The sequence below is a fragment of the Malaya genurostris genome, chromosome 2 (genome assembly GCF_030247185.1).
Source record: "Malaya genurostris strain Urasoe2022 chromosome 2, Malgen_1.1, whole genome shotgun sequence".
Lineage (NCBI taxonomy): Eukaryota > Metazoa > Arthropoda > Insecta > Diptera > Culicidae > Malaya > Malaya genurostris.
The window spans coordinates 226226514-226241917 of NC_080571.1; the positions used below are offsets into that span (position 1 = coordinate 226226514).

A 15404-nucleotide genomic window follows, 5' to 3' on the forward strand; every position below is an offset into this window, starting at 1 on the left:
ATTTTTCAAAATGCATTTCATGTGAAAAAAAAGTACGGGTGTGTAATGTCAGAGACATAACTGGATGTCGTGAATACGAATAAAACTGATACTCTATCATTATACTTTCGAATATCAATTAGTTGATCGACAACTAGAATTTGAAACGATACTCCTAAACTAAAGTACAGATTAGTTACATTAAACATTCTGACACACAATTAAATATTACGAAATATCAAATATAGTTCTTTATGATAAAATAATGGTGATTCTGAAAGGAACCTTTCATTAATGGCTTCTAAGTCGGTGCTATGCATTTTATATAGCAAATTAGAAGAAATTTCTACTACAAACTACAAGTGGTTGAAAAATGGGCCGTATAAAGTATAGTGAAGAAAATTTCGCTTAATTCTTTGGGTATACAATTATTGTTCTAAATAGAACTATACAGAATTTTGATGTCAATCATTTCGTTTCGGATTTAAATATTTCAGTGAAAAAAGAGTTGCGACCTGATGGCCAGCAAGCGAATGAGAGTTGCGACCTGAGCGTTTGAGGTTTTAACCACGCAGAAGGTGCATTCTCCGAAGCTGCTGGTTGATTAAATAATTCCCACGACGTCCGCTTCCATCCAACGCACAAGAAGAAGTGATCGATTTTCGACCACGGTTCCCCTTTTATAAGCATTCAGTTGAAGATATGTGCCTGACTACCTCAAAATCGTCGTCCTTGCGCGAAAAACCCAAGCGAAAGTAAAGAGTTTTCCGCGTTGTTTTCAAATTTTAAGAAAACTTAATTTTTGAGTTGTTGGTGGTTATCGTACACTGTTCAAAATATTCAAAATTCAAAATTCCTGATCATATTTTTGATAAAGTGGTGAAAGAATTATGTTGCTACCATTAATACAAGTCGAGATATTCACGATTAAGTTCTGCCAATTCTTCCATATGGCTAATTTTGAAAAGGCACCCCTTAGTAAAGTAAGTCGTATTCACGACAAAAATGTTCAAAATTTTAAAATTTTTTTAATCGCACTTATAATTTTGGTACCACTTTCGATTTTACATCGAAAATAAATCATTTATGAGTACATTACGCTGAAATTTTTACAGATTTTTAAAAAATGTGGACGGGTATGATATCAAAAAATAAATGATTCGGCAAACCATGCGTCCCCATCAAATTGTCAACATCCGATGGAGACGCATGGTATTTAGCTCTTCAATTATAGATTGCATGCCCTTATAACTAATTACCATGCGTTTCCATCTACAACTTGAGTTCAGGGCTTAAGAAAGAATTTTCATATGGAAGGACCAGTGAGAAAAACATGAATCAGAACTAATGAATTGACAAATATTTAGGTTTTAATATACAGTTTAAAGTTTTTATTTATGAACAGATAAGTCATTTTACATTTATTTTATTCGAATCAAATAATAACTATATTTAATAAAAATTCTAAATTTCAAGGAAAACTCGAAACCAAGCGAAATCTAAAAAACTATCAGTTTTAAGGTAAACTGTTCGTCGACGTTCTGTATCTCATGGTATGAGTTACCCTAAATTGCTCAACAAGACAGCTAAAGTCAAACGGCTTAATTTCATAAAGACGGATTAATAAAACTGGGATCGAACTGACAGTAAATCCGTCGAAACAAAATGTATGAGAGTGAAAGGCTTTAAAATATAACACCTTTCCATTCGAATAATGGTGCGTAGCGACGATATCGTGGTGGTTCATGAATTTTTGTATTTATTCATTTATGACCGCGGATAAGGATACAAGAAAAGTAATACGTCACCATAAGAAATTAATCAACGGCGTATAAACCACGGTTTTCAAAAGATGCTTGGAGATCCACCTACCAAACGTACAGCTGAAATTGGACAGCTACGATCGGCAAGGCATATCGTCAGGATAACAGACGGCAAACATTTAAAACTGATTCTGGAATGTGGCTCAAGAAAAAGAGAAGCATAGCGAGCAAGGTGGATCGATCAAATGGAGGCAAAGAGTGGTCATAGTCTGAGCTGTATGGAGACGACTTCTAGATACATATTAAACGGGCTCGAACTGATACGTGAGAAAAGAACTCCATGAAACACCATAAAAAGACCACTAAGTGCAAGTAAATTCGATGAACTATATTTGCGAAAGCCTATGAAGTTCGATTTTTATACATAGCTCAGTTTCTCATTCATTCGTGGTTAATACATATTTCGATTAGAGCAATAAAATAATACGATTTTCTGAAACTCTTTAATGAAAGGGTCCTCTTCAGCAAATAGCAAAAAACTGAAAATATTAAGTTTAAAAGAACATATTGTTTGTATAAAAAATCGATGATACGAATTAATACCTTCTTTTGGGGTCTTCGGGACTTGCTGCAAGCTGATTTCTATCTGGTTCACAGTATTGCTTAGGACTACTAATAGCTAACCTCGAAACCTCCAGACTAACCCGCAAGATGTTGAAGTTAGAAACGAATTACAACCGCCCGCTGGAACATATGTTCACTAATGCATTCCCTATATCATTGTTTGGTAAATCGAGCTAGGCGTGCGGGCGTGTGTAAATAACATAAGGAATAAAACTAATAAAATTCTTTTATCATTATTAATTAATTCAATACTCAAGCCCTAAACTTTAGTTGTAGATGGAAACGCATGGTATTTAGTTCTAAGGGCATTTGATATATGATTTTAGAATTAAATACTATGCGTCTTCATCGGATGATGACAATTTGATGGAGACGCATGGTTTTTCGAATTATTTATTTTTTATACCCGTCCATATTTTTAAAAAATCTGGAAAAATTACAACGTAATGTACTCATAAATGATTTATTTTTGATGTTGTAAAATCTAAAGTGGTAACAAAATTGTAAGTGCTATTAAAAAAAATCGGAAATTTAGAACATTTTTTTCACATAAAATACATTTTGAAAAATTCTGAAAAATATTAGAAAGATTTCCCATAGTTCCTGAAACATTCCTGCTTTTTTCAATTTTTTTGCAAAAGGTTTTTGAAAAATTTCAATAAAATGAAAATCAGAAGAACCACCCTAACTTCACCAATATGGCAGTTAAAGGGTTAAAATTTTGGGAAAATCATCTCCAATATAAAACCTTTCAAACAGCGTATATCAATTTTTTCCGTTTGGGGGCAGTTTTTATATGAAAACCCGGCTACACCCTTCCATAAAAAATTGATTTTTCAAATGTCAGTGGGTCAAAATTCGTAAAATCTACCAGCAAAAATGTCAATGTCAATATTTGTTGAAAAGTTGATATTTAATTCTATTTCATCATTAAAATTTTTTTTTTCAAAAGTAACATTCTAAAAAAATTTCTAAAAGTTATAGTAAAATGAGCTTTTGTATCAATTTTGAAGATTTTTTTGTAACAAATATACATATTTCATGTGTGTGTATGTCTGTGTGTATGTGACAAATAATGTCACTCGATTCGCTCAGAGATGACTTAACCAATTTTGACAAACTCATATTCAAATGAAATGTCTTATGGTTCCATAGACTGCTATTGAATTTTATCCCGATCCGGCTTCCGGTACCGGAATTACAGGGTAATATGCATCGAAGAGATGCACCGATATTTACAAACAAAGCTGTAAATAAAAGGTCATGAAATTTTTCAAAAAGTCCCCGAAAAGTTTATCCAGATCCAATTTCCAGTTTCGGAATTATAGCGTGATAAGTGAAAAATTCTTTTTTTTCATGAGTGAAATACGCATACAAGTGATGGTGAAATGAGATGCAAATTTTCATAAATCTTACTGGTAAATTCCTTTTTAGTTAGAGGATATATAAACCTACTTTGAGACTATTAGTACCCGGTTTCCGCTTCCGAAAGCACCGATAATAGATAAGAAACTTCACCAAAAACGGAAATCATTTTGATTTCTCAGCAAATTCACAAATCTGGTTTCAAATTAAAACTCTCATTGTCTCAAAATATGAAGCGCAATTTCATCCAGATCCGACTTCCGGTTCAGAAATTATAGGACGATTAGTGTCAAAACTTTCAAACCGTCATACAAAATGGCCATGCAAAACCGGTACGTATCGGTATGTGCTGGCACGGAAGAAAAAACACCACCGCCTAGCAAATAGCGTGCTTTGTTCAATTTTGTATAGTGGGCTCTAACATATAATAATAATTTATAATCTATAATATATAATAACTTGACCTAACTATTTACAAATCAAAAAGGTTATGATGGTTTCTACCCAAAGAAAGTATTTGATTTTATTCAAGCTTGATAACATTTTTTTTTATTTTTTTTAAACAATTTTTGAAAACAACCGCTCATGGGATTTTCCAATCTACGTTAATAAATGCATTCTTCGCAGCTATCGGCGCGTATGGAAACATCATGCCGCAAGTCATACGTCGTAAGTTTTAAATTAATTACAAATTTTTAACGGATTTAGATTCAATGATGTTTTATTGTATTATGATTTTTTCCTCGATGTTTCAAAGGTTCAGGACATGAAAAAACTAAATTAATTTAAAAAAATATTGTAATATCTGTGATCTGTAAAAGTTGAAGATTTTGTTGAAAATGCGATGAAAAATTATAGTTTATATAGAGTTGTTATACCCCCTAACAGATCAACATAAGCCGCACGAACATAGCTTAGCCATTAAATATCCATACTTATTAGGAACAGCATCTAAAAATTTGGGATTATTGCTATTGCTAATCACTACAAAATATTTTAAGGTTTTGTATGTCATCATGATCACATTAAATATGCAATTTTCAAACTCTCAAATCAATAAATTTAAATTTAATAAATATATAAATAACTGTATAACAATATCGAGGACTCTAAAGCTATAACCTTCAGTTACTAAGTATCGTCACAAGGTGCGTTCAAGAAGTATTTATAATAATATTGATCCTGAGGCATATTCATTTCATTTCAATTGTATTTTACCCTTCGGCTGACAGAGAATTGACAACATCCACTAACCTCAACGTTACATTTTGTATGAATATATCTGAATGCATTCTTGCATATTTGAAATGACTGTTGTTGTTAGAATAATATTCTGAGAGCAAGCGTATACCGAAAAATAAATTCGTCTGTAATTTTAGAGTTGCAAGAATTTGTCTTAGTCTCGGTAAAGTGGTAGTCGCCAATTTGAGTTTAACAGTGACTTGAAAACCTTCCGTCAAATCCATTTCAAAAAACCCATATGTTGAGATTTGAAACAATATTGAAAGAAATAATCATTGACCTACACTTATCAAGCTGATTGACGTGCTCTAATTAACACGTTCAAACATCAGTCACTTCAATTAAATTGAAAACAATCACTTATTATAAATAGCAAATACTTTTACTTTGCTTGTTTGAGCTAAATGTTTTCGAAACTATTGGTTTCTTCGATTACCTCTAAGCCGTACTAATTATGAATATAACGGTGCTATTTATTGGTTCACAACAAACTTCCAATAGAGTATCAATATTTTAAAGTATACTTCGAAATAGAAATAACTTTTTACTATTGGCACTACTTTTTTTTATTGCCGATTTATCACATGCAAGTAAATCAATAAATGAAGCACTAAATATTTATTGATTTTGGAATTCTATGAAATTAAAATATTTTCACATTTTCAACATTAATTGAAAGATATGGTATCAATATCTTCATTCGGAACAACTCTTTTCAGATCCTAGTACCTTAAATCAAGGGTCATATAAAAAGTGTCAATCGTCACACATATTTCATTCGCAATCCTAGTCATTTTACGTTCACAAACAGATTACATACTCTCCAAAATCTTTAATGTCTCTCTTTGTTTGTGTTTGGCTGTTTCGATATATCGCAACTAGTTCAACTGTTGTTTTTCTCCCTATTGGGAGGTAATCGGTTTTCGTTTCTGCTTGTCGTGCAATAAGACTAGCGCAATCTTATTCACTTGGAATAAACTGCATTGTACATGTTTCAGACTTAACACGATTATGCACGGAGCATATTTTTCATTGTATTTCAATGCGGTTAAGCCTAGCGAGTGCATGTGGCACTCAAGTCGATGAACTCAGTAATGCTAACTAGAGATAAATCAAATATCAAAACATATACACACTTGCAGGCTGAAGGGTGTAACCGAATATGCACATAAAACTGCTGTTTGGAAAGACTTGTATTGGAGTTGATATTCCCAAAATGTTAATCCTTTAACTGCCATATTTGTGGACTTAGGGAGGTTCTTCTGATTTTCATTTTATTTAAATTTATCATAAACCTCTTGAGTAAAAAATTGAATACAATCAGTAATATTTTAAGCATTATGGGAAACTTTTCCGATTTTTTCAGAATATTTTAAAATGTATTTCATGTACAAAAAACTATAAGGATCAGCCCTATGGGGCTGTTCGAGCCATTCATGTGGAACAAGGCAACAACAATTTCTAATGATCTATAATCAAACAGTTCAATTAATCGTCACACTTTTGAATCCGCAATTGCACGAGAGTCTGCTTAGATTGATCTTGATAAGGAACCAACACCGAACATTGTTTGTCTTGATTTGTATTTGTTTTTAGCCGATGAAATTACCCCAATATCCCAAATGTATGCAATTATATCTTTGTACATACTTGCGGAACGGATTTCGATATTTAAACTTCTCTTCGCCAAGCTGGCGTTCAAGTTTTGTATGCAAGCAATAATTTTTTAAGCGTTAAGTTTCTCTACCATTCTGCGATATCGGTTGAACTTTTTCCCATTGTCAGAGCATACCAATCAAAGCTTCAAATCGTTTGATGGCACTTTTCGTCTTGCAACAACCTACCTCTAGCATGCTACGCATAGGACTGAAACGTTTGCTATAACTTCGCTTCTATTTATAGATTCGCATGCTTCCAACAGCTTCGCTTTTGCATTGATTGACCAATCAGAGCGATGCTTTTTGTTTGATATATCGCTTACTCCTTCAAAACCGTCGTCTATGGCAGGGAAATCCGATATGCCGGAGATTTTTAGCGGACAAAATAGGAAACTGCTCGCTACTAATCAAAATTTCAATCATTTATAATTGAAAATACGTGGCTTGATACATTTAAATCGAAACTTAGAAATATTTCCAATCAAATGATGAATTAATATTTATAATTGACACAAAATAGACTGAGTTGTATTATTCTTTTAGTTTCTGATTTGCACCCCTATATAGATAATAAAGTTGTGTTTCACATCAAAATGATCAAAATTTTCGCACAATTTTTTGGTACCTCGGTACCTCTGTTACCTAGATTTTACATAAAATAAAAACATTTATGAGTACATTACGCTATACTGCTCACAGAAAAAAAATGGACGGATATTATATCAGACTTCTAAAAAAATAAATCAATTGAAGAACCATGCGTTTCCATCAAGTTATCATCAGATGGAGACGAATAGTATTTAGTTCTAAGGGCGTGTGATATATGATTTTCGAACTAAATACCGTGCGTCTCCATCTGATGATGATTTGATGCAGACGCATGATTTTTTGATTGATGTATCTATTTAACCCGTCCACAATTTTTTTCAAATCTTAAAATAATACAGTGTAATGTACTAAAAGATGATTTTTTTAGGTCAAACCTAGAGTGGTACAAAAATTGTAAGTGCGAATAAAAAATTCAAAAATTTTGAGCTTTTTTTACGAGATATTTCATGTAAAAAAAGCTCAAAATTTTTTAAAAATCAGAAAGATTTACCACAATTGAAAAAAAGGTTCCTGATTTTTTTCAATTTTTTGCTGAAGACGTTTTTGAAAAATTCAAATGAAATAAATATCAGAAGAACCACACTAACTCCACATATGTAGCAGTTAAATGGTTAAAATTTTGAGAAAAAACATCTCCAATACAAACCCTTTTAAGAAGCTCATATCAATTTGATTTCTGTGTGGAGGCAGTTTTTATATGCATACCCGGTTTCACCCTTTAATGTAAGCCTCTTAATTTTTTTTTTCCTATTTAACAATGCACGCTTCATTTTGGCACCAAAACGTGAAACGTTCCAGAACATTGTTTTAATTTTATATGGAATAGTTTTTTATGTTGTTCAAATGGTATTGAACTTTATCTTAGTCTAATTCCTTAGTTTATATAAGCAGAGTTGAAGTCACTATTGGCGAGAGAATACACGGGCAAAATTCCGATTCATCGAATGAGCAAAATGAGTTATAATTTGGGGATAAAAATGTATTTTCATTTTAATACACTATGATTAAAAATTCTAGGATCGTGAACCATTTCGACTAAATTTAAACGAAACGCACATTTAACTGCACAGTGGGCCAGATCCACAATGTTGGGGAACAAAAATATTTGTGGCCTATCCTTATACTTTAGAGCTGCGAAGTCTTTAGGGAAAAAGATCCGTGTCGAAGGAACTTTCTTTTTAGACGGTATTGGGTTAGCTATTATTATTAGGGTGATCTGAAAATTATTTCCCGAACATATTGGGATAGATAGGTTTGCTTGTTTATGCAAAATTATAGAACAACTTTCATTCAGTAGCTTTGCTGAAGAAGCCATTGTGGTATTTCTAGCGGTTTTAGTAGTAGTAGCTATTTTAATCAAGCAAGGGTGTTGCTAAAAATAGCGGTCTTTTTGGAGTCTTTGAGCATTTTCAAGAGCTAATCAATTTTCGTTTAATGGCTGTAGTAAAAAAATGACAGGTCCTACAAATAAGTATTGTAAATTGCAGTTTTCATAACATTAGTAAAACTTTATATTAAAAATATTGAAAAAAATTGATTCCATAGATATAGTGAATTCCGTGGTGACCAAGTGCCATCATTGGGCTTTCTGTTTATGCGTTTTCATATGCAGGGTAGTTTAATTGGCAAAATAAACTTCCCTGGTTAGGAGTTAGCTACGGGTTCGAGTCCCGTCTCTGCGGTAACACTTTCGCGGTTTTTCAATCTGTTTTCTCCGTTAGATACTGATCAAATTAAAAATTAGCTTAAGATGGCCCTACGTCTTAACAAGACTAAAACACAAATCGTTAATCGTTTCGAGAAGTGTTGAAAAAAAATCTAAATTTCGAAAATCGAAATTTTTCAGAAGTGATTTTCAAACAAAAAAATCATCGATTATAAAACTCACTGCAGGAAAATTCAGTGCTGATTTTTTCAAACGTGATTCTCACTGAAACTGATTCCACATGACAGAAAATCAGTTATGGATGATAATTAAGAAAAAGTTCGCACATTGAGTATATCTGATATGATTCTCGAACAGAAGATTTTAGGAAATGAATGTTCATAGTCGTTATATCTTATCCCTTTGCAGAATACACGCTGAATAAATTCGGCAATGAATAAAAATTGAAACTTTCTGAAAATGTTCAGTTCGCGTAGGGTGATTGATAAGTGGTGATATAATCGAGATATACTTAAATACCGTGGTGGTGGAGTAATATCATCAATAAAATGATCGAAATTATGAAATTAAAGAATATTAAAAAAACCTATGACAAAGCATGTCATGCTGCTGATTAAAAATATTACCCGATTAAACTTGAATATCGTACGCAGAAGTAACAGGAGCGCAGATTATTGCTTCGATAATTTAAACGCTCCAGGCGCAGCGTTTTAGTGTTTCAGACATGCTGACAATGCTTCGATCCTGTTACTTCTATGAATAAAATTCATGATAAATAGCGTTTCATTTCATTTCGGCGCTATATTGTTGTTCATATTGACCACCCCACATGCATCGAAAATATTGTAGTCATTATTACGTAGCTGCAAATTTATTCAGTAGAGATTTTATTATTGCTGAAAATATAATAATTAAATCTTGTACGAATCACCTCCGTATCGAACTGAAGCGTAACGGAAAATCTGTTTCAAAATAGTATCGGAGGCTCTGCTCCATTTCGATAATCTCTTTAGCGAAATTTCTGTGGTTGAAAATTCGTCATTACGTTTCGCTGACACAAAAAAAATCGCTTGTAAATTTTGAGGTTCTGAGTTTTGTTGGTGTTTGTTTCATGAACGAGAATCTTGGAAGTGATTTTTTCAATAACTGTGTTTTTTTAGCAAATCTCTTGAATAGATTTTTTCACGAGTGATATTGAAATGAGTTTTTCCTGATCATGATTTTCTCAGCAATGGTTTCGAAAAAATCTATTCGAGATGCATAATGTCAGCCCTGGTTTGTCGACTACATTTTGGAACTGAATTCAGCGCCTTAATTTATGTTCGGAATTCGCCTCCAGAATCCTGAGTCTGGAATTCAATTTCTGAAACAAAATTCAAAATATGATATCTAGATCTAAATTTGGGAACAAAATTGTAGATCTGAGCTTCGAGTCAGAATTTTGTGACTGACTTGTGAACCATAACTTAATTCCAGTTTTGTTGTTTTGTTCTTTAGATTCAAGTTCAAAATTCAGAACTCGTATGCTGGACTTGAACTCGCAACTTATGTTCTGGGACTGAATTTAGTTCCTTGATTCAGGTTCGGAATTCACGGTAAAAATTCAGTTCTAGAAATTCAGAATTCTGCGAATGAGTTCAGTTTCAGATCTAGTTTCACTGAATTCAAATCCATTCCAAGGTTCCGAATTTGGTTATTTGATTCAAGTTATGGTGTAGATAAATAAATGGTGGCAAAAAACAAACAGTTGTAAACGTCGAATAAATTTCTCAAATCGATTCTTTTATGAACCATTAAACGCAAAGCTTCCCTCCAGTGAATATGCAGATCTACAAAAAAGATGGGTAGTTAATGTCAGAGCCTTTACTCGAGAACGTGAATACGAATAAAACTGTCATGCTTCTAGTATTCTCATTCGAATTACGAAACAGGCTCAGAATGCAGTTCATGGATTTGGTTCAATAATTATAAAACTGAACTCATTTTCAGAATACAAAAGTTCTAGAACTGAGCTCTGTGCTGGAAATCCTCATCTTTAAATGATACTGAATTCAGTTCCAAAGGCTTATTCCAGAATTAAAGCTCCGAAGCTCTAGCTCAGAAGTCATTTCACAAAATTCAGGTTCGGAGTTCAGATCTAAAAATCATATTCTGAATTTTATTCCACAATACTAAAGTTGAAATCCTAAATCTGAGTTCTGGATTTGAATAGCAAATATAAATCAAGCAACTTCATTCAGTTTCATAATCTAGTCAAGGAACCAGTTCGAGAATCCAGAATTAGGATGCTGTTTCAGAGTCATAGCTCTAATTTCTGAACCACCCTAGGCATTGGCACAACCTTGAGACAGATTGAATGACAAAAAGAGGCAACAATACACAAAAAAGGAACAATAAAATGGATATTGTTCTTATTCTGAATATGCCAAACTTGTCAGACATTGTTCATGCTAGAACAAATACTGAGCTTTGATCTATGGAAGATAATCGATCTACTAATCCAATTTGATCTCTTTTGCAGTTTTGAACATATGATGACCGAATCAAGTCCTCTTTGTTACCTTATGAAGCCGCAAATGGCTTGGACAACATCGTTCAAAACTTGTAGTTTAGTTGCATGTTAAATGTAGCTCTCTCTCTTAGATTGTATCGTATTTTCTCAGACATTCGTTACTTTTACTTCTCTATGATAGCTTGTTGGTAAGTTCTTCTGAAGTTAAGAAAAAGCCATAGAAGCCATCAGTCATATTTAGTAGGTATATGTTCCATTTAATGTCTTCTTTAAATATTTTGGCAATGCATATGCACATGGCGAAAGGATAAAAAAACAATTTCTGGACTACACCAGTGCTCAATTCGTCAACATAGACTTGTTCGTCTGACGAGGAATTGAAAATGCATATCGTGAATACATAAATAAGGCTTAGGATTTGCGCAATTCAGCTACTCGGCCGGTAAACCTTGAAAAAAGACGGGTGGGTAATGTCAGAGACATAATTGGATGTCGTGAATACAAATGAAAAACTAGCACGCTTTCTTCACACTTCTGAGTATCAGTTAGTTGATCGATTGTGTGAATTGTGCAAGCTTTTCCATTACTTCACTACTAGAATTTGAAACGATTCACCTACACTAAAGTACAGGTTAGTTACATTAAACAGCTACTACTCTAAAACTGTTTATTTTAAACATGAAACAATGTCTTTTTTATTTGTTAATATAGGGTAGGTACAACAAATTTGGATTTTTTTAGAACTAAAGTTCGAAGATATCTGATTATTCACAAAATTTCAGTAAGAGACAATAGCAATGGCCTGTTCTGAAATGTGTCAACGATCTTGGTAATGCAATCGTAATTTTAATAATCGCAATAATAATAATAATAATAATAATAATAATAATAATAATAATAGTAATAATAATAATAATATAAGTAATAAATATTATTATTTTCATTATTATGAAAATAATACTAATAACAATGCACTATGGTCCGAAACGGGAAATTAGCGTGACAAAAATATTTTCACTATTCAATATTAGTTTTTTGTAGTTGGTGTCTTCACAAAAGTTGTTTGTAATCAAATGGCGCTCTTTCTGATGAGAAATGTTACTAGGGTAGTCCTCATTTAGATTGAAATCTCAAATCTAACTTTCTTAATTGAACTCAAAAATGATTTTGTTGTACAATAAAGTTGTAGTAAATTTTATTTTGAACAACTTTCCTGAAAAAAGCACCTCTCTAGCTTTTCATTTGATCGAGTTACATAAATTTTCCGAATAAAAGTAGGGTGGCTCCTGATAATTTACTTTTTTTGTTCTAACTTTTTTGTGAAACGTTCTACGGAAAAGTTGTCTTCAGAAGAGTTGTTGTACTAATCATTACGCATAATTTTTCCAAGCTTTTTCATATGAACCAAGCTTTTTCATATGAGCCACCAGTAAAAAGTTATGATTATTTTTTCATCAAAAACTAGTCAAGCTTCAAATATCAATATTCATTAGATGCCAGATCGATAAAAATGTATTCTATGCGGTTCCTGAAAGGTCATAATATAAGTAAAAATTTAAGAGAAAATTGGGAGGGTGTTATTTTTTTAACTTATTTAAATTAGTTTTAAAAATACCTTCAAAAAACTCAAAAGCATTGCATAACTCTTAAACGCCTTAACGTTTCAACATACTTCCTTCAGCAGAATATTAGTATCAAATTAGTTCTACAAGTGTTCCATACATTGCCCTTCCGAGAAATGAGACACACAAAAACTGGCACGAACTCAAAATATATGAAACCAACAATGATAATAACAATAATGTCTTATGATTGTTAGTATTATTATTATTTTTTCATTATTACTATAACTTTTATAAAAACAAATAACATCAGGAGTATGTTCAAGATAAATATATATGCCAGATATGATAAAAAAATTTGGCATAAACATACCATGTCGGCTTCCAATCAAAACCAGATTTTGAATCCCGCTAACTCCAAACTCTTTTTAAACATATGTGGATATTTAGGGGTGTTAAGAAATTCTTTGCTCTCGCAACATTTAAGTCTGTATTTTTCAGAAGAATTAAAATACAGATTAACTGTTTCCCTGTTAACCCTGTTTCGCACGGCATATTTCGAAACGACACCCATACTAGTATAAAGATGTGTTCTACATTAATACTTTCATTTTCTCATTGCGATAAAGCGTTACCGTCGTAATTGAATGTGTTGGTGACGGCGCAAACTTTTTCAACTTCCATTTTGATGAATCTGATGCTTTTGTTAGGAAATAGAGAGAATTTAATTAATTCTTAATGATGATCTGTGGCTCTGAAAAGTGCTTTGAATTGTCACGAACAAGCAGGATCTGCGTTTAGATCTGAGATGGTTCTTGGCGTGTACACTGATGATTTCAACAGACAGGCTTCTGGTGTGGTTTCGCCGTGTGACCGACCCGATGTTACTTCGACAACCGTTGCTCAGAAAATGATAGAAAAAGTGAAATATACGGCTTTTATATCGATGCAGCACATACATTTTGTTCTCTTCCTCAGAACGCGTTCTGATTGACTGGTGCTTACATGGGTCAAATCAGACAGGTTTTTCAATAGTTTACTATTGAAACACTTCAATGATGTTGCGTTCAAGTTGAAATTTTTCTTAATCTATTGGTAGTTAGGTGCTTACATAAGTGGTTACATAAATCCTTCCACAGATCACTGAGCTATGAACTTTCAAAAACGAGAAAGGCAAACACGCCTCATGTGTTTTCCTCTTTGATACTCGTTGATACTAAACATTTCAGAAAAGTTTAATTTTGCATTATTTGAGATTATGTCACACAACTAAAAATTTTATTATAAAACTGTGATAATATATCCGATGGCATGTAGCAAAAAATATGTTAATTCGTTACATACAACAAGAGATATTCACAATCAAAACCTTATCCATCTCTCAGAGGGTAAATTTGAAAAGGCGCCCCATGGTAAAGTAAGTCGTATTCATAATCATTGCTGTAATTTCTGAACCTGTAAATTGGAACATAACTCTGAAACAAATTTTTACTCTTGAAATTATTGTGCTATCCAGATGGATTAGAATCCAAGTTCTGAATTCAGTTTTAGAATTTTGTTCCAGAATCCAATTCAAAATTCAGTTCTCAAATCCAGCTCCAGTATTCAAAAGCTGAATTGATTACTGATGATATGTTGTTGGTTGCCGCTGGTGGTTGAGAAGGCGACTGCTCGTCACGACGTCCGAGAGGCGCACCGCGACCTGAGCGTTTGATGTTTTACACCAAGTAGAAGGTCTGTTGTTGCTGCTGATTGTGGAAGGTCCTTATCAAAACGTCCAGTTTACCTTCCATGGTTTATCTTCCACACTCGTACAGTTCAAAATCAAGACTGATAAACCGTCGTCCGAGTAGGAAAAAGATAGGCAAGCGTGAGGTATTTTCCTCTTTGTTTAAAATGTTTGAAAAAACTTAATTTATGTTTTATGTATGGGAATTACGAAAATATTCGGAAGTGGAAAGAAACATGTCAGTCTCGTCCTTCATTTATATTTCTGACACCCGTCTTTTAGAAAAGTTATTCGATGTAAAATTATTCTATTTAAACTTGATATTTTGGTCTGAACTTCTTCATGAATTATCATTTTTCCCTAATTTCCAACATTTGTATCTCGGCTTCTCCTAAATGAAATGAATGTACTAGCTGCAAAGTGTAAGTCATTAACGTACCAGGAAGCTAGAATGTAAAATTGTAATTTCCACTGTAAACAGCTCGCTGTCGGATTCGTATAGACAACTACAAACTAGGCATACAATTACAGTTGCTGTACTCACTTGTATTTAAGCGAATCGTGAATCATCTGATCGTTTTCCCGCGTCCAGTAGTTTAGTGAGGTAGGGTGTGCTTCTATATTACATTCCAGCGTGACGTTGTAGCCCACGGGGATTCCGACCAGTTGGTGTGGTATCCAAAGCATCGGTGGAA

The 15404-nt window shown here is 33.0% G+C and overlaps 1 protein-coding gene across 1 annotated transcript in view; it reads right to left on the minus strand.

Moving 5' to 3' along the window:
- The window catches only part of LOC131427848 (lachesin-like), a 230169-nt gene that overhangs the window by 24837 nt on the left and 189928 nt on the right, over positions 1–15404 (minus strand). The window contains exon 7 of the mRNA XM_058591392.1: positions 15254–15404. Coding sequence (XP_058447375.1) covers positions 15254–15404 — 151 coding nt within the window. The remainder of the gene's footprint in view (positions 1–15253) is intronic.